Source organism: Hippocampus zosterae, chromosome 6, assembly GCF_025434085.1.
Source record: "Hippocampus zosterae strain Florida chromosome 6, ASM2543408v3, whole genome shotgun sequence".
NCBI lineage: Eukaryota > Metazoa > Chordata > Actinopteri > Syngnathiformes > Syngnathidae > Hippocampus > Hippocampus zosterae.
The window spans coordinates 14,826,835-14,844,451 of NC_067456.1; the positions used below are offsets into that span (position 1 = coordinate 14,826,835).

Below are 17,617 nucleotides of genomic sequence, written 5' to 3' on the forward strand. Positions count from 1 at the left end.
TCGAACCGTGACACATGCTCCCTGATGATTGAAGAAAAAAGAAACGACTCGTGTCTTGTCAAGCTCTCTTCCTGTTGACATATGAGTCTGAACAAGTAACGATTCTCATCCACCTAAAGGTGAGTGCAATCCTTGACACAATCTCTTGTTGTATTGACAGACCTTTTAGAATCTCAAGTGTAGTTCACCACTGCACTGGTATAAATCATATTTAAGTCTCATTTCATTCAATGAAACACTTTCACATTCCAGCCTTCTCCTGTTTCCTCTGATGTTTAAGGTTTACCAAGGCTTTTCCTATGTCCCATTTGTTTATCCTCTTTTGGCTCTGCACAGGTACTCCCAAGTTGTCCCCCCCCCCCCCCCCCCCCGCCTTTACATTGGTTTTCATTCACTTTTCACGAAACATTGGAATTATTTAAGTTAATGTACAGTGTCTTTGAGTGATCTGAAAGATTATTTAAAACAATATTTATCAGCCCTTCACCTATTGTCTATGCTGCTTTGCCTTCATTTGGGTCACAGGTAAACCAGAGTGGTTGCCAGTCAATCACAGAGCACATGTCGAAAATTTAGCAATTATGCTCACGCCTCCGGACAATATACATTTTTTTTTTGGGAAAGCTGGAGTGTCTGGAGAAAACCCCCCATATGTGCAGGGAGAACATGCACCAAACGCCACATAGGCGGGCTGCGGCCAAGATTTGAAGGCAAGACCTCTTTACTGTGAGGCACATGTGCCAACCGCTGGACCTGAAAAATGTTATTAGCAATAGCAGTAATAGTAGTGCATTACTTGGTTCAGAGGAGCAGCATTATTGAAAGGCATGCTACTAAAAAAATTGCAGGAGTCATGAGGAAAATATCTGGACCCAGCTCACTTGCTCAGAGGGAAAAAAAAATCATAATCAATTCTCTGTAGACACTTCAATATGCTTAATGAAGGTATCGCTGACTTCTTGATTTACACACGGAGATACCGGCTGTAGTGAAGGCCTGCATCGTGGGAGTTTAACTTTGACTTTACTTTTCTGCTCAACACATTTTCGTGCGGATAAAAGCACTCTCAAAATTATGACTTTTGTATGTCGTGGCTTGGTTGCAACATCTCATTTTAGTAATGGCACTAGAATTAGAAAATGTATGATGTAGCCAGGGTGGCGCGGTGAGCTTCTGGTTAGAAGCTCACCGTTCTTCCTGTGCCTGTGTGGGTTTTCTCTGGGTACTACAGTTTACACTCACATTCCAAAAACATGCATGGTAGCTTAAGGGAACACTATACTGATTTATAGTGTTCAACTCATTTTTGCCACAGGCCACTTTGGAGGTACGTCTTGCCTCGGAGGATCATTACCACAGTGAAACTGAATAAATGTCATAAATCATCCATCCATTTTCTGATCCGCTTACCCTCACAAGCGGAAGCTGCTGGAGCCTATCCCAGCTGTATTCAGGCAGTAGGCGGGGGACACTCTGAACCGGTTGCCAGCCAATCGCAGGGCACACGGAGACGAACAACCATCCGCACTCACAACTAGGGACAATTTAGAATGTGGAATGTGGGAGGAAACCGGAGTACCAGGAGAAAACCCACGCAGGCCCAGGGAGAACATGCAAACTCCACACAGGGAGGCCGGAGCTGGAATCGAACCCGGTTCCTCTGCACTGTGAGGTCGATGCGCTAACCACTGGACTACCGGGCCGCCGGTTTAATAATCACATTTGTATTATTACTTGTACACAAAAAAATGATGGATTTCTAGTTTTGAAATCAGTCAACTGTCTGTTGTTTGTTCAATTACTGTTCAAGGGTAACAAAATGATTGCGAAATATCAACGTTAGCGGCGCAGATAATGGATGGATTATGTAGGTACATGGCATTTATGCTCGTAGTATGTTAACACTAAACTCATTACAGGGATTTAAAAAAAAACAGCCAGAAATCATCCGTCCACTGTTTTTGGAGCCCACCCAACAGTTGCAATGCCATCAAGTTCACAGAAAAAGAAATGAATTGATTTACTTTTGGCTTTCCCATGGTCTGCAGAGGGTCTGCCTTGATGCAACTACTTGTGGACTATAATTTTTTTTATTGAACATAAAACATATACAGTAATAATTTGACAGAAAATAAGGTAGATAAAAAAGTAAAAAGAAAGAAATCAGTCTTCATTCAACACAGTTATGTTCAAGGCAGTAGGATGAAGTAAAAAAACTTATCTAGTCCTACCCCGTTATGTGTTTATATCTACTAAATCATTTTTATATCAATCAGAAAAAAAAGTAAGAAGTCTCCATTAAGGCTCATACTTTACCCTTAACCGTGATATTTTCACAACTTTTGGTTTGTATCGGGATTATTAGTTTTTTATACATTTTATTTATTTGTGGAATATTTCCAAATGTGTTGGTTACCGGACTGAGTGGAGTAAATCAAGTGACATGAGTAAAGTGTTTAATTCTAAAGAAAATAAACCAATTTGCTCCTCTCTTGTATTGAAGAGGATCTACTACGCTGTAACACTCCTAACAAGAGAATATTGGCTTATTCTTTATCCTGTTTTTTGCTTTGAAACATTCCATTCTTATCTGAGTGAAATGACCTGGAAAATACATAAGGGAAGGTGAATTTGGATTCTAAAAATGCTTTGGAAAGTTATCTTGATTACCACCACCTAGGCTAAGCATCGCGTCGGTTACTACTGACCGAGCTTCATAAAGGAAAGGAATCCTTTATGGTAGCAATAAAGCAACAGGTCACCGACAAAGTTTACCAACTCTACACGGAAATGCGAGAGGTTCATGCTAGGAACTGACGTCAGCAATGTTTGCTGTCGCGCAATAACTGGTTTGGAAAAGTGGAGTCAAATTTATTTTTTAAACGGTGCTGTCTTTTCCTATTTTTGAAAAGAGGTCACTGTACTTCTTGCCTTGTTCCAATGACCTTTTCCATAAAGGTTACGGAAAGGTGGTGGTGAAAAGGTTAGAAGATGTCAGTTTCCAAAGAGGGACCTATGGTTAAGATTTTTGCTCCCCAGACTGGAAACAGTCTCAAATCTTTTCTCATCATTAATGATATATCTATCATTTATCCTGCTCATCATATGCATTTTTTCTTGATTATTTTTTATTTTATTTCAGTTTTTCCATATATTTTTGATCTGTGGTGAGACGGCACAATATGCTGCCACGCCTGTGGGTGTAAGTCTGACTGGAGCCAAAAACCTGTTGACTTATCTTAAAATGAAGACTGAAATGGGGACAAACATAATCTCGCTGAGGGCACCTCTTCCGCTCACTTGTAAATCCATTACATGATATCACATTTGTTTTGAACTGACTGACTAACTTGCCATTTGCCAGGCTGTGCCATGACAACCAGTTGCTAAGCAACCAGCAGAGACTTCAGCAAGTTACTGGTCCCAGGCAAAGTCGTGCTTCAGTGTTTGCATGTCTTGGTAAGCTCCAGGATTGTTGGTAAGGGGACGTTTGAACCGAGGGCTGTTTTTATTGGCAGCCTTGATGTTAGGATAACAATGAAGCAAATGTAAATAAACGAGGACTTTTATTTAAATAAACAAGACGGCCTAGGTGTTTTTATATCCATCCATTTTCCGAACCGCTTAATCCTCACTAGGGTCGCGGGCGGTGCTGGAGCCTATCCCAGCTATCATCGGGCAGTAGGCGGGGACACCCTGAAGCGGTTGCCAGCCAATCGCAGGGCACACAGAGACGAACAACTATCCACACTCACACCTAGGGACAATTCAGAGTGTTCAATCAGTCTGCCATGCATGTTTTTGGAATGTGGGAGGAAACCGGAGTACCCGGAGAAAACCCACGCAGGCCCGGGGAGAACATGCAAACTCCACACAGGGAGGCCGGAGCTGGAATCGAACCCGGTTCCTCTGCACTGTGAGGTCGATGCGCTAACCGCTGGTTCGCCAGGTGTTTTTATATGTAACTAACTGATAACCCCTTAAAGTTAGTGAAGGTCAACTATAGACCAAAATTTAGCATTTATACAGCTCACACAATGAATAGAATATTAAACACAATGAATAAACATCATATTTACGGGTTTACGTTTAGCTTTCAAATGTTTAGGTTTGAAATGATTCCTGTCTGGCGGCCTTTACTGCAGCCACTGTCAGTTGCTGCTTGTTTGTAGGTCTTGCTGCCTCATGTTTTCAGAAACAGAAAAGTATGCTTTATTGGTGATTGTGAAGGCAACAGATCTGAATGATCTTCAGTGGTGAAGGCAGTCGCCTGTTCTGTTCAAAATCTTCCAATGACAAAATTATAATTTATTTTTTTTAAAAGACATAAATAAACAGGTGAAATCATTTCTAGCAGACTCGGCAACAGAGATCAAAAGAAGTGTTCCGATTTTGTTCACAGGTCAAAGAATTTGGCAGGCTTTACCGGTGTTGTGACTAGACCCCAATTTTGACTTTGCCTGTATACCCATTCAATACATCTTCATTCATATAGCACTTTGACCACAGCTGTTGCTGTAACAATGTGACAACAATGGTTGGTTGTCTCAATGTGCCCTGCGATTGGCTGGCAACTGGTTCAGGGTGTCCCCCGCCTACAGCTCAAATACTGCTGGGAAAGGCTCCTCCACCATGCCCACAACCCTTGTGAGGATAAGAAAAGAAAAGATTAAGAAAACCTTTATTAGTCTCGCAATGGAGAAATTCCAGCGGATTAGAAAATGGTTGGTAGGATACGAATTCACTTTATATATATATATATATATATATATATATATATATATAGATAGATAGATAGATAGATAGATAGATAGATAGATAGATAGATAGATAGATAGATAGATAGATAGAGATGTAGATATATACATGTGCGTGTGTACACAGTATATGAAAAGCAAATTGCTAGTTTAAGTCAGATGGCTGTGTTACGGGAAGGATTTAATCCGATGCTTGATCAATTTAATTGCATACTGTTGTAATGACCCGGTCCGGGAAGCGTCTATAATAAATGAGGCCTAACGTATACCCCATATGCCGCTTTGCCATTATAGATGACGGCTCCGACACTTCTGCCCTTAATTCTTTTATTTGTGCGTCTTGGATGGGTGTGCCGCCTTACAGAGAGGTTTTTTTTTTGTTCTGTTTTGTTTTAGCCCCGAAGTACTGGTATTTTGAAATAATGGTATTGCATCATGTTACACCGCATAGTCGTACCTGCACTTGCAACACTAGGCTTCACCCTATAAGATGTTTTAATACAATACATGACAAAGTAAGGCTGGTGTGTCACACAGATAAGGAGAGAAAAGTGTATTTATGCGCATGGATTCACTGTTCCGTATTTAAAAAATAAATGCAGCACAATATGGCCGTTGCTTTTTCATCCAGACTTTCTACCTGAATAAAGCACAATTTCCTAAATTAAGTATGTTTTCCAGTTCTTTCATCATGGGAATGTGATTTTGGCATATTTTCAGTGTTTCACATTACAAGAAGCAGATTTGTTTGTATGTATGTATGATTTGGTCGTCTCCTTCAGCCGCTCATGTCTTCACTGATTTCGGTGACCCTAATTAGAAAGAACCTAGTGCAGCGCCTCTCTCCAACAGGTATTCGAGTGTTGTTACAAAATCAAATAAGAGTCCTTGTCCTAGATATTTTTTCATCACCCAAGTTTGCCTGCTCGACTTTAATACATTTCTCTCATTGACATCATTCACAAATGACTGAATATTTTATGTCATACTGTGCATATTTAACCTTTAATGTACTATGTGTGCCAAATAGCTGCCACGAAAATGCAGAGTGGATGTTTTTGTACTGTATATTCAGTGAAAGTAACTGCAATTGCATGAAAAACATTGAAACACACGAAAAGGGCTCCTTGCACATAACGCTATGACGTCATATTCGTTGCAGATGATACGGTTGAGTCTTTTCTGGTTTTGGTTAAGTTTGGACAAGAGCGATAAGCAGCGCATGTAGAATAATCAGATCGACGACAAAGAAGCAAGTGATTTTCTGCCAGGTGTGTTTGCTTATTAGCAGCACGTCACTTAAACTAGTATCACTTTCCATTACAGATAAGAGGACAGATGGACAGCAGGATATGAATAATTGCCGATTACGTCATTGGTATTTTTTATTTGCCATTTTAGATGTCCTGATCAGGAGGATAAACTAGGCTGCCAATGGAAAAAGTAGAGCGACTCATGCTTGTTTTCATTCCTTCTTTTCTGTAGCACACCAATGTTATCAATTTTACAATATCCCTAAATATGCTAAAATGAGAGCTCTAAATCTGACAGTCAAAAAACTACCTCTGCATACTGAAAAGACACGGCCCAATGGCAAAGTGGCTCCCATACGATCCCTCCACAACATTTTGATAGACAGAACGCCAAAGAGTGCATTTGGAACTGCACTCTCAGTTCGATTTGCTGCACTCCGGATCGTTTGGAAACTCGGTGCATAGTTAGAATGTGCCGTTTAGTTACCGTAATTCAGTGCACTGCACTCTAGGAGTGGGAGAGCGCACTCTGGCCGCACTCACTGGAGAGACAGAGTTGCAGAGTGTCAAGCAAGAAACTAGGGCATTAAGGGTTAGCGGTACTTTAAATGAAGTGTTCAGAAGAAACACGGACATATGGAGTGAAAACAGCTCTTCTTATTCGCGAAAGCCACGATCTCCATCTCGTCCCTGAGAAGTGTTCTGTCTTCTGGCCCTCATTCCAAATTGATGCCGGTAACTGGTGAAATTAGACTTTGCCCGCCACACCGTGTATATGCATCGTGCAGAATTTGTTGAAGTTGCATACATTAATAATCAACACACACAACATTTAGTTAGAGTTCAACTATCTTTGTGTTGGTTTCTCAGGCTTGCGACATTAGCCAAGTGAGATTATGGCACATGGGTCAAACAAGTTGGGCCAGAAAGCTGCAAACATAAACCAGGACAAATTCTTCCACAGGTAGGAAAACAAAAACAAGGGAATGAAGCAAATCACTACTTTGTGAGTGAGTGATCGTTCCTGACTGTGAAGCTCAAATATGAGCAGATACTACAAAATCGATATGAGGTATGGGACAATCGACACGGTGGCACCTTTAGTCGTGACGCTATCTTTGTGTGAAGATGTCACGCAGGTTTGTTTGCGCTACACTAAAAAGTAGACAAAACTGTTGATTGGTGTAATCTCAACTGACATGATTAAAGTTTTACTGGTGATCTGAAGGGGCGGCCCGGTGGTCCAGTGATGTGACCTCACAGTGCAGAGGTAAATTCCGGCTCCAGCCTCCCTGTGTGGAGTTTGCATGTGCACCCCGGGCCTGCATGGCTTTTCTCCGGGTACTCCGGTTTCCTCCCACATTCCAAAAAAATGCATGGCAGACTGATTAAACACTCAAAATTGTCCCTTGGCGTGAGCCTTGTTTGTCTCTGTGTGCCCTGCTCTTGGCTGGCAACCAGTTCAGGGTGTCCCCCGCCTACTGCTGAAGACAGCTGGGATAGTCTCCAGCACCCCCCTTGTGAGGATAAGCGGATTGAAAAACGGAGAAAAAAAAAGGTCTGAATGCTCCTCTCGGGGGGGAAAAAATGTGGCTTGTTAAAAATGTGTTTTTCCCCGTCTATTTTTAGATATGATGTTCAGTGGAATCTCATCTGTTGCCTTGTTTTCAATTTGATTATTTTCATGTAGTATTTCCGTCAGGCACGGTTGGAAATAATTATCTTTCACATACATTACATGCGTATCTACAGTATACTGTTGATTTTTTTTTTTAAACTGATAAAAGCAACGTCACATTGGGCAAAACAACATTGAACTTCAAGTCGTTACTGAGAGAGGAGCTAATAATGCATTTGTCTAAATTGGAGCGCGGTGCGTGGGTTCGGTTCACACTTTGAGATGATGTGAATGCAAACTTGAATGGATATCAATGTAACTCTATACCCTGATCTTGAATTGGACACCAATCTAAGGTGTAACCTGCCTTTCGCCAAATGTCACAAGAGTTGGCTCCCACTCCATGCGACCCCAAACAGGATCCCAAACTGCATAGAAAATGGACTTCGAGATGTTTTCTAGCACCATTTAGTGGTGGAATGCGAAATTATGTTGAATGTGTTGGATGTAATACAGTACTTTACTGCACTGTACAGTATTTACTGTATGTATTTATGTTAAAATACAACCTGAAACGTTTTTTGTAACCAAGGAAGAGTATTCTAGTCTACAAGTGTATAAGAAAGGCAGAGGTAAGGATACAAAAGGTTGGGCTCAACATTTTACATTCATAATGGTTACAAAGAACTACAGAGGGAATATAACAGAGGATTAGTGCATGATAAAAGAGGAGAAGATGAGGAATTGAAATGACAAAGGGTGGAATGAAGGCCTCACCTCCTGCTTTAACTTGCTCATTCATCTTGCGAGCATGGTGCACAGTTGGGAGTGGGTGGGCTGAGATGGAGAGAGATGATGAGAGAAGATGGAATGAATAAGATCTTTTTATTTTTGGAAAGACAAATCAACTTTAAATACAATGGTAAATAATGGTATCATAGAAAAAAAATAAGCAGGATTGAAGAGAAGTGGGTCCGATACAATCAGACTGGTAAAACAAAGTAGAATGGTAAGAAAAGATGATGGGATTAGAATGGAGATAAACAACGAGGAGAGTGAAGCGATGGAGAGATTAAGGAAGGAAATCAGACAAGATGAATGGATGTGGTGCACAGAGGAAAAATAAAGGAAGATAGATGAGCGGGGAGGATCGATATCTGAAAGGTGGGCATGAAGGGTTTATTTGTGCATCATATCAGGAAAATCTTGGTTTCCACCCAACCCGACATCCTCTCTCCCTGTTTCATTCATTCATCCATACTATTTAATAACTGACATTTTTACACCCTGGACACGTGAAAGACATACACAAAAATCACAAGACAAAGAGTAATTTGTAACAGATTGTTTATTATACAACCGCATTATTTTGTTTTAAACGTTCTTTGTCCATATTGTCTACCAGCAGTATTTCCCTAAAAGGAAAAAAAAGGTGGGGGTGAGTGTCATTATGATTTAAACAACTAAAATCAACAATACAGAAAACAAAAATCTTTTAGCTTTGAATATACACACACACACACACACATTTATCATCACCCTAAAGTTGATGTAAAGTCCCCTTGGGTCCCAGAAATGCACAAGACAAGTTCCAGCTATTATTATCATGTGTCTATTCAGCATTTAGACATCAAATACAGAACTTACATGAAATTCTTTCATCCTGCAAAGTTTGGCAAAAGGTGACAAGTCTCCACATGCCAGGACTCTGCAAGGCTTGCCCAGATGTTGAAAGCCACGAACCACCTGTGGAGGAAAAAAAACACATTGATCTGATGTAGGGGCATAGATTAAATGAATGAATGGAGTGCCATAGGAATAGTGGATGTTTACCGGTACATTGGTTTGCTGGTTGAAAGGGTGCAGCTCTCTTTTCCCTCCAGGGTTCAGTCCATAAGACCAGTGCTGACAGATCACTTCCACCGATGTTGCCAAAATCAGCAGCCACAGCACACAGAACTTCATCGCTATACTCTGCGCAAGATAAGCTTGTCCATACACAAAAAGGCAAGTTGCTTTCAGTTGTCTGTTGTCCTAAGTGGAAGCTGCAGTTTCATCCAAGGTATATATTTGGTTTTCTATCCTTGCAAAATCCATTTATTTCACTGCAGGGGGGTCTCAAAGTGGGATTAAGCAGCCATGACCTTCAGGGTGAGCAAAAAGATTAATGTGCTCTTAAAAAAAAGACGTACAAGTGCATCTCTATAATTAGAACAACATTTAAAAATGTGGATTTTTTTTCAGCAATCCTACTCAAAAAGTAAAACTCATTATACAGTTTCACTAGAGTGAAATGCCGTATTACATTTTATTCTGTTTTATTTAATTTGGATGATTATAATTTACATCTTTCATCCATTTTATAATCCGTTTATCCTCACAAAGGTGTGCAAGAGATTCTCCTAGCTGTTTTCGGGCAGTAGGTGGCGTACACCCTCAACTGGTCGCTAGCCAATCGCAGGGCACACATAGATGAACAACCATCGACACTCACAATCAGGCCTAGGGACAATTTAGAGTGTTCCATTAACCTGCCATGCATGTTTTTGGACTGTGGGAGGAACCGGAGTACCCGAAGAAACCCCACCTAGGCACGGGGAGAACATCCAAACTCCACAAAGGAAGGCCGCAACCGAAGTCTAACCCTGCACCTCACACTGTGAGGTGGACACACTTCCCAGTTGACCACCGTGCCACTTAGTTTACATCTATAAAAAAAAAAATCTAATTAACCATTGTGCGGAATTAGGATAATGTACAGGAAACACTCAAAATTATTCTTATGATCAAAATTGTTCATTCATAGACAGTCAATACTTCGTTTGAGTTCCTATGTAATAAATGATGGGGATTATTTTCAGCTTTTCTACAATATTCTATATTTTTGAGACACAAAGAGGAATTATTTTCTTTCAATATGTTTATTTGTAACAGTCATATAATGGAAAAGAATTTCCACGGTCAAGTGCAATAAACATGGACAAGGAGATCAAATCAAAACAAAACTACAATTGCCCCATATTGCATTCACAATATGTTTTGAAATAAATAACCAGATCACTTCCTTTGAGTTTCACACCAACAGTGTGATACGCCAACATTGCCTTCATCAATCACTCTCACAAGCTTGGTACCTTCTGTTAAACAGAGTAAAAAGTATTGCATCGGAGCAGCCCTCAGCTACAGCTAAATGTTTTTCACTGGTCAAAGACAGAAAAGCACATGCAGAGACACAGTGCAGCAAGGAGAAGATTGTTCCTTGACAAAATAACCTCTCCCTAAACCTATTTACAATATTTTTGGAAAGTTTTGGAAGCACTGAATTCAATATACATAGGAATACACAAATTAAATTTTTGGAAGTGAAAAGATACACGTTTCCTTGTGCAAATAGGTTCAAAGCATGATTACATGATTATACATCGAGAATTACCAACAACAATGATCATGAACATGTGACTAAAACCTTTCAGCAAAACAAGATAAATATTTCGTCGCTCTTAACTCGAAAGGTAAGATGTGACTCTGACCTACATGAACATTTTAGTATGCAGCGCCACATTTGAATACATGCAAATGGATCACAAAGAGGTAGATTCACGGAGCACAGGAACAAGAATGCAGACATATTTTGAGCACAAAATACAGACTGTCGGAAAAGAGAACAGTGACAGCTGCAAACTATGTATTGCATACCTGAGCAGTGTTGACATATACCGAGTCGCATAGTTTCACAGCACTTTGATCGATGACACTGCTCTCCTGTGGCTTTGGCTTACATATATAAAGCGTTGTATGAGGCCAAAGTGAGTTTTGGAGAAAAGCAAAGACACACGTCATTTATAAGTGAGACCACTAGTGATTCTTCGAAAGCAGCATTCAGGAACTGCAACCAATGTCTGGTGTGAACACCTTACTTAATCAGTTAAGTGAATGCAAAATATGCGCCATATATAGAGAGATAAATAATTGTGCCAAACACCAAATGATTGTATTCACGTTATTGCATTCAGACACTTCAACATACATTAAAGACATTATTTTGTTTTATATGCGGCTGAACAGCTCCTCCATAAGTCGTTACCTAATCACGGTGGATGGGTTTGTGTGTCCCACTGATCCTAGGAGCAAAGTTAACCAATGCCCAAAGGGTGCCAGGTGTGGTACCAGACAAAGCAAAGCTCAAGAACCCCTGATGATGAGGAAAACATTTGGACTTCTTTTTCTCTTGCCTGGACGCAGATGACCAGGGCCCACCTGTGGAGCCAGGCCTCGAGGTGGAGCTCATTGGCGAGTGCCTGATGGCCAGGCCTGTGCTGGACACACCTCAATGAGGCAACATGGGTCTCCCTTCCCAAAGGCTCACCGCCTGTGGCAGGGGCCAAGGACCTAGAGGGTCAGGTGTGCAGAGGAGACAGGAAGTGGCTCTAGGGACATGGAATGCCACCTCTCTGGCAGGAAAAGAGCTTGAGAAGTTCTGATATAGTCTTGCTCACATACATCTTGGGCTGTGGTGGGGCTCTCTCGAGAGGGGTTGGACTCTATTCCACTCTGAAGATAACGGTGAGAGGTGCGGAGCAGGTGTGGACATAATTATTACTCAGCGGGGTCAGTGTCTGTACATTGGAGTTCACCCCGATAGATGAGAGGATAGCCTGCCTCAGCGTTTGGGTTGCAGGACAGGTCCTGTCTGTTGTTGGTGCCTATGCACCAAACAACAAGACTAAACCTTCCTTGAGAATTGCTGGAGATAATACTTCATAGAACTCAATTCCCCTGACATGTGTTCCCAAGAGAAAGCAGAGTCCGGGTTCTCCGAGGTGGACTCTGCTATCTCCGAGTATGAAGTCACCGAGGTGGTGAAAAAGCTCCTTAGTAGCAGAGTGTGGAGGAGATCTGTCCAGAGTTCCTAAAGTCTCTAGATGGTATGGGGCGCTTCTGATTGTGGCCCTTGAGGAAAATGCCTCTGGACTGGTAGGCTGGGTGGTTGGTGGTCCCTCTTTTTAAGAAGGGGGACCAGAGGGTGTGTTTCAACTACTAAGTAATCTCACGCCTCAGCCTCCCTGGTAAGGTCCATTCAGTGGAGGGTGGGTTGGGAAATTCAGGAGGAGCGGTGTGGTTTTCATCCTGTATGCACTGTTGCGTAGGTGGACGACCTGTTTCAGTTTGGACGTCCCTGCTTAAACTGCTGCCACCCGACCTTGGATAAGCGGAAGAGGATGGATGCATCGATGGTGGATAAACAGACATTTAAATACATCCAAAACAACGCTGGATAAATAGAGTGATATTTAAAGCTATCATGAGATAGATAAAATGTCAGGGACCTGCGCTAAATGCAGGTATTGAGACTGACTGAAAATACCGTCTGAGTCTGCAGTCGTCGAGTGATTAAAGCATCCGTCAGTGGCTGAGTTGATGTGCATGCTCAGTTATCTAACACTCTGTGACATATGCAGCGGCGTCAGCATCTCTTCAAAAATGGCTCCTTTTACATTGGACCCCCTCAGGTTAGCCTCTTGTAGATCACAGCCAGACAGGTCACAATTCTGCACAAGGAAGCAGTTATACACAGACCATTGGGATACAAAAAAAATGAGAAGAACCCTTGCTGTGATGTGAAAAGAGATTCAGCAAGCCACAATCAAATTAAATCGTTCTTCCTTGGCTCATATGCTGTGCTTCCAACACAAAGGTGAAACAAAAAGTACTATTTTCATAATCAACCACCAAATTTGACTTGTTTGTTGATTATTCCATTGAGATAATGCACTTTACCTAATATAGCCTATTTGTAAGGACCTCAACAAAAGTGCACAGGAAAAATAAAACATATTTAAGGAAAAAAAAAACAACCATATGAATTGATACTTATAAGTAAAGGATTGGCAGCAATTAATTATCGGGTTACTAAATTTTTGAATTCCTCCTCCCTAAGGGCTGTCACCGCGGTTGAAATGAATTAAATGTTTTAATGGCTTGTTTTTCTGGCCAGTGGGACTTCTCCTGCCTGATGGGAGGAGACGGAATGAAGGATGGAGAGGATGAAGGGGTTCATTTTTGATCAAGGCGGCTCTCCTGTTAAAACGATGGTCAAACAAATGGGACAGTAGATCTGTGGGGAACCAATTACTTGTCCGGCTTGTTCTGTAATGTGAGTGGGTTTCGGAGTGGACACTTGTGTAATGATGGAATGCACTTTTTTTCCAGGTTTATCAGGTATGTTGTGACAACGATTACAACAGTTTTTTGTTGGAGCATTGCCTACACTGGAGCCTTGGGAGTCAAATGGCCTTGGATGACACGAAAGTTGAAGTTATGTTTTACAGTGACTTCTTTTAACACTGATATAGTTCATGATGCTCATCTGAGCTTTGACTCAACAGAAATTCATTACTTAAACATGGAAGGCAGTTAAGAATGTTGAAATGCTACTTAAAAATTGCCCGAACAGTTCATAAAAGTTTGGACCTTGGAAAGGATCGTTGGCATAAAACAAAACAAAACTGTTTCAAATATGAACAAACTAAACAAATTACAGGTTGACCACTTCCGCTGCTTGATTGAAACTTAAAAAAAAAAAAGTTACATTATTGATTTGTTCAGTGTTAATCGCTCCGATGACCACATCTCACCTCAAGATCCGTCCCTGCTAATGTGGCGCCCCGCAGGTTGCAGTTTTTAAGCTTTGCATTTTTCAGAGTGGCCACCCGCAGGTTAATGCCGGTCATTTGACTTCCTTCCATGTCAACTCCTTTCAGGTTTGCTCCTATTTGGAATGATAACGACTCGTAACAAAACCACAAAGAGGCGAGCACAGCTGGCTTGGTTACGGAGTGTGAAGGATTACCTTCCAGGTTGGCCTTCAGCCCAGAGGGATCTTCAAAGTTGCACCCTTTCAGAGAGGCCCCCTCTGCATTGGAGCAGAGCATCTTCACACCTTGTAAGTTAGCACCCTTTGAGAGATCAAGCATTCAGAATCGGCGTGTTTCATGGCAAATGTAAAAATTAGTTCCCACTTGTAAAATATTCCTGTGTGGGCTTGTATTGTGCTTAATTGGGTGACTTTGGGCGAGAGGTGTCGTACACTCTGGACTAGCCGCCAGCCAAACGCAGGGAATGCGAACTCTCGTCATCAAATCACAAGTGACACTTGGCGAATCTTGGAGAAAAGATGGTAAAAAAGACTGACTCACATCCAGGTTGGCACCGGACAGATCGGCCCGCTCTAGATTGGAGCAACACAGGTTGGCGTGTGTCAGATTGCAGCGGCTAAGATTGGCCATTTTGAAATTGATGTAGCGCAAATCAAGCCGGGACAGATCCGCGCCACTGAAATTAAGACCCTAAAATAGTAAACGAGAGGATATATCATACACACGCAACATCGCATCAAATGTTTGAATCATGTCTTTGGACCAAATTAAATACAACAAAATGCAACATTTGGGGAAATTCGAAGACATGTTACAAGCCACACCAAAAAACTCCACAATTATAACCAATGCTTAATATAAAATCGGGCCTCTACCTGTATTAAATATTGCCCCAAAAAACACAATGAATTTTAATAGTCTCAACATTTCATGACAGTCATAAATATTCCTAATCATGCTACATATGATGCAGTACAGTTCTACACCATTGCAAAATACAACCATAGCAATGAAGTTACATTAATGAATACCACTTACGCTTTCAATCAAAACTGAACATTAATATCTTCGTGAAGACAGAACATAGATTTTGTATTGAGCATGGGGTCAAAGTCGTAGCTCGTCTGTGTTTTATGTAGTGGTTCATACATATATATTTACTCTCCTTGCTCCATTCATAACTTTTAAATGTATGAGTTTCTATGACACATAACCACAGGTCTGAGATGGACAAAATTATATTTCTTGAACAAATCTGTGGGATACATTTGATGTTTATGAAAGTAAGTTCATTGTGTGTGTGTGTGTGTGTGTGTGTGTGTGTGTGTGTGTGTGTGTGTGTGTGTGTGTGTGTGTGTGTGTGTGTGTGTGTGTGTGTGTGTGTGTGTGTGTGCGTTGTTGTTTTTTTAAGTGGAACTACCTGGCAACGGAGCTCTGACTTTGTGGGTGTTGCCAAAAGAAAACGCACAAACTCCTTGCGGGAAATGGGAGAATGGTCCTCAGGCGGCTGCGAGTTCTGGTATCACAGTGCATAAATGACAGGTCAGCGCACACAGATGTGACATAACAACACTTCTTGATAACGTCAAACAACAATACCTTAATGACCAATTCCAACTGATCGGCAAGTTGCTCAATTCCAAAAAATCGAGCCTCCTCAAGAACACCTGGAAGACATATTACACCACTGCTCATATCTACAAATTAAGGTTGAATGATTTTGAAAGATTATCTACTTGCAATTCTCTCCCCACCCCAAAACTGTGAGTGCGATTTTTATAGGCGCAAATCGTCTTACGGTCCTCTTCCCACGTATGTTTTTAACAAACACAAACAATAAATTAATCTGCATTACAATAAACAATATCAGATATATCAGACTGAAATATTTGGGCTTTAGACAGTAGGCAAGGCTAACTTACTTTTTTAAAATAAATCATTATAAACTTATCCTTACCTCTTATATTTATGCCCTCATTGATAATGAGCTGGCCATGCCTCAAATAATTAAGAATCGGCTCAAAGTATTCAGGGCTGCGGTCAATGAGATAGGCCCCATGTTCATCTTGCTTGTTTCCCCACACATCTGCAGAAAAGACACAAAATTAGTGCGGTAAATCAACTTCAAACAAGGCTCACATTGAAACTAATTTGAAACTGATTTGGGTGGCTTTAATGCACCAATGTACCTTTCTCCCGAAACATGTGTGCAAGCATACTCTCTGGCTCCTTGCTGACCAGCGTACTCCTAATAGACACATTTAGTAAAGGGATACAAACAATACAAATGAGTGTGTATGAAAGGGTAAACTTTAACAATTTAAGATTGTGTGTAACATACCTGGTAGTGGTGAAGAGACGACCACCAATATTCAGGTTCAACCAGTCAGTGTGAGCACCTTGTTGATCAGATACAACTTTGACTTCATTTTGAAATTCTGTGAGTATATACAAGTGATTGTCTTTAAGGTTCAGGTATTCCAAGACACAAGCTGTAACTATGGCTAAACTCACCAATAAATGGATCACCTTCTGAGACATACAGCACGTCATCATCTCTATTGCAACCAAGGCAAGACCATTTAGTAGCAAGTCAAGAAGACTATTTACATACTTTGTTGTGTGCACTTACCTAATTAGGGCAATGTCATCGATGAGACCTCCCCTGCCATTATATAAACAGGATGCTTTTACTCCCAATTTATTGCTGGCTACAGATAGTAAGTCAGACAGAGACCCATACACTGCTACAACCTGAGCAGAGAAAATGCATTTACTGTGTTTATTTTGGTGTTAGTCTTTTTTTAAACAAAATGGTAATGCACAGATACATGTAAGGTACAGTACACAAAGGAACCTTAAATCGGCGAATGAATGAAAACGGATGACTTAAGCGTCAAAGGTATGAAAACAATTTAAAAAGGACAGTTAAATATAGCAGGCCAGTCATCCTCGCACATCAGGGCGTAGAGTTTTTTCCTACCTTGCCATTTTTAGATGTCCCGTTAACGAATAACGTGACTCTTCTCATTGTTGCTCTTTGGTTATAGATAAATACGTTGTTGGAATTTTAAAAACAACTTCGTGACTGCCAGCTGACACGTACGTCAAGCTTGCTAGCTAGCGATAAAACAGTCAATAACACGAGACTGACGGTGCCTTCATGAAATCTTGAATTAATGCAAAATTAAAATACATTTATAAAAGTAGAATGTTTGAAACATTCATATGATAAAATTGTAGTTATTTTACATAAAATCAGCTATGGTTAATATTAAATGTGACCACAAAGCACTGAGGTTGTCTTTATATAATATTACATTTAAAAAAACA

At 40.9% G+C, this 17,617-nt stretch overlaps 2 protein-coding genes across 2 annotated transcripts; both read right to left on the bottom strand.

Annotated features, from left to right (window-relative positions):
• Positions 1 to 8,961: 8,961 nt before the first annotated feature.
• Positions 8,962 to 9,927, bottom strand: LOC127601561 (progonadoliberin-1-like). Its single transcript, XM_052066899.1, has 3 exons — positions 9,462 to 9,927; positions 9,276 to 9,374; positions 8,962 to 9,043 (listed from the first exon to the last, which is right to left on the bottom strand). The coding sequence occupies exons 1-3, from the start codon at positions 9,591 to 9,593 to the stop codon at positions 8,993 to 8,995; spliced, it is 282 nt and encodes a 93-aa protein (XP_051922859.1). The 5' UTR covers positions 9,594 to 9,927; the 3' UTR covers positions 8,962 to 8,992.
• Positions 9,928 to 10,530: 603 nt separating this feature from the next.
• kctd9a (potassium channel tetramerization domain containing 9a) lies at positions 10,531 to 17,580 on the bottom strand. The gene is made up of 12 exons (XM_052068039.1): positions 17,268 to 17,580; positions 16,917 to 17,038; positions 16,799 to 16,842; positions 16,626 to 16,722; positions 16,474 to 16,532; positions 16,242 to 16,370; positions 15,884 to 15,951; positions 15,705 to 15,800; positions 14,825 to 14,974; positions 14,479 to 14,584; positions 14,264 to 14,397; positions 10,531 to 13,177 (listed from the first exon to the last, which is right to left on the bottom strand). Exons 1-12 carry the CDS (start codon positions 17,313 to 17,315, stop codon positions 13,061 to 13,063), a joined length of 1,170 nt encoding a protein of 389 aa, XP_051923999.1. The 5' UTR covers positions 17,316 to 17,580; the 3' UTR covers positions 10,531 to 13,060.
• Between the last annotated feature and the right edge of the window lie 37 nt (positions 17,581 to 17,617).

Coding starts and splice junctions, on each gene's coding strand:
- kctd9a (XM_052068039.1), bottom strand. CDS start 17,315: ATGAGAAGAGTCACGTTATTCGTTAACGGGACATCTAAAAATGGCAAG. Junction 15,801..15,883: donor AGTTGGAATTGGTCATTAAG/GTATTGTTGTTT, acceptor CTGTGATACCAG/AACTCGCAGCCGCCTGAGGA. Junction 14,585..14,824: donor TGTCCGGTGCCAACCTGGAT/GTGAGTCAGTCT, acceptor GATCTCTCAAAG/GGTGCTAACTTACAAGGTGT.
- LOC127601561 (XM_052066899.1), bottom strand. CDS start 9,593: ATGAAGTTCTGTGTGCTGTGGCTGCTGATTTTGGCAACATCGGTGGAA. Junction 9,375..9,461: donor ACCAGCAAACCAATGTACCG/GTAAACATCCAC, acceptor TTTCCTCCACAG/GTGGTTCGTGGCTTTCAACA. Junction 9,044..9,275: donor GCAGGATGAAAGAATTTCAT/GTAAGTTCTGTA, acceptor TTTTCCTTTTAG/GGAAATACTGCTGGTAGACA.